We start from the raw sequence: 1,634 nt of genomic DNA on the forward strand, positions 1-1,634 counted from the left end.
CTTGGGGACTCGCCCTCGGCAGGAGGAGCAGGCGGCGTTGACGCTCACGCTCCCTGGGGTGGCTCAGGTTGCAGGTGACCAGGAGACTCATAATCACTTGTGTTCTAGGTGGTCCAGCTGATGCCCTGCGGGGACCGGACAGAACCCTCCTGCAGCTGACAGTTCTTAGACAACCCGGACACCGCACGTCAGGTCAACACACCCTGCTCATCTAGTCACCACATAGAAACCCCGCATATCACACGTTTCCGGCACCCAGTGCAGGTGTGTTCAGGGTGTAGACTGGGCGTGCTATGTGTTACGCTCCTTCCCACAGGCAGCAGTGAGGACGCAGCAGATGTCAGCACCGCGGCATCACTGCCACACAAGGATCGTCTCTAATGTGGACGGTTGCGACTGTGTCGACATCCATGGGGACGTGTTTCAGGGAGACAGGGAGGAAATGAAGACGCCCTCCTGTGCTCGGCAGGGGCCTCTGGGGGGCTGGGGCCATTACAGCTCCTCCTGGTCGGCCTGACGAGCATGGAGAGACACCTGCGTCCACAGGTCGCCGACTGACACGGAGTGTCTTCTAACAGCTGCCCTGGAGTTCATCACTGAAGTTAAAAGCACACTTTCACAGCAAGTTATCTTCTCACGGGGTTGGCCCAGGCCGCTCACGAACGAGAACCCTTGTGAAAGTTCACGGCTCCACGCATGTCAGTGGTGTTTCTCATGTGACAGCTCTTAAGTTTGAAGTCCTTGTTTAAATTTGTGCAAAATACCACTTGGTCACGAGTTCGGAGTTTTCCAATGGAGAGTGGAAATGACTTCGTGGTTACCATGTTGCTCCTCGGCGTTTAGCCAGCCCATCCTCATTTCAGTGAGGCGTGTGCAGGAGCCAGCGTGCAGCGTGCAGCAGCGGTGCCTGCTGACTGCTCTGGGAGGGGCCCCGTCTGCGGCCCCAGAAGCCACTGCACAGACGGCAGGGCAGGGTCAGCCTCTCCCTTTTATGTTACGACAGTGATCTGTAATACATGTTTGTGGTCCGTTGCCAAATACAAATGATTCGTCTGCTGTTAGTAATGAGAAAACTGACCTTTTACTCCTGGTTTTCATTTGGACCTATCATGAAAGTTCTAGAGCTGGACAGAGGCTTGGGGGTCTAACCCAGGCCTCAGGTACCAGGTGAGGTCCGGAGAGAGGACCTGCGGACTCTGGCAACACAGGTCCTGGTCCTGGCCCTGCCCTGGGCCGCCACCTCCTGCTTTGTGCCCTGGCGTTGTCATCATTCGATGGGTTTGCCTCAGCTCAGGGTTTCTCAAATGTGAGTCGTGTGTACACCCTTGAAAGGGAACAAGTGGTGATTCCTATGTCGATTTATTGTTGTTACTCTATGTAAATATGTACAAACATGCATTTGATTCCTTATGCCTAGAGCTTTCTTAGTACAACTTCCAGCCCCAGATGTCATGTAAGTGAAATGGAAACAATCATGAAACAGTGTTGTGATCACAACCCACATGAGGTCTCAGTGTACTGGCCAGCCTGTGCTTTAAACAGGGCAGCGGCTGCAGTGCCAGCCCACAAAGGGACCCATGAGGCCTCGAGGGCAGCTGGGCGTGACGGTGGTGCCAGGACTGGGAGGCTGTGGA

General features: G+C 54.8%; 1 protein-coding gene across 7 annotated transcripts in view; it reads left to right on the forward strand.

The window, feature by feature from the left end:
- The window catches only part of FAM120B (family with sequence similarity 120 member B), a 71,595-nt gene extending 69,967 nt beyond the window's left edge, over nucleotides 1–1,628 (forward strand). For 6 of the 7 annotated variants that reach the window (XR_002125896.1, XR_002125899.1, XR_002125897.1 and 3 more), the window contains one exon: nucleotides 109–1,628. Coding sequence is in view for 1 of the 7 variants with exons in the window: in XM_019659477.1 (XP_019515022.1) it covers nucleotides 109–121 (13 nt within the window). In the remaining 6 variants the exon portion in view is untranslated. The remainder of the gene's footprint in view (nucleotides 1–108) is intronic. The other variant, XR_002125895.1, reaches the window with a different exon arrangement.
- Nucleotides 1,629–1,634: the final 6 nt, after the last annotated feature.

Source organism: Hipposideros armiger, unplaced genomic scaffold (genome assembly GCF_001890085.2).
Source record: "Hipposideros armiger isolate ML-2016 unplaced genomic scaffold, ASM189008v1 scaffold_299, whole genome shotgun sequence".
Lineage (NCBI taxonomy): Eukaryota > Metazoa > Chordata > Mammalia > Chiroptera > Hipposideridae > Hipposideros > Hipposideros armiger.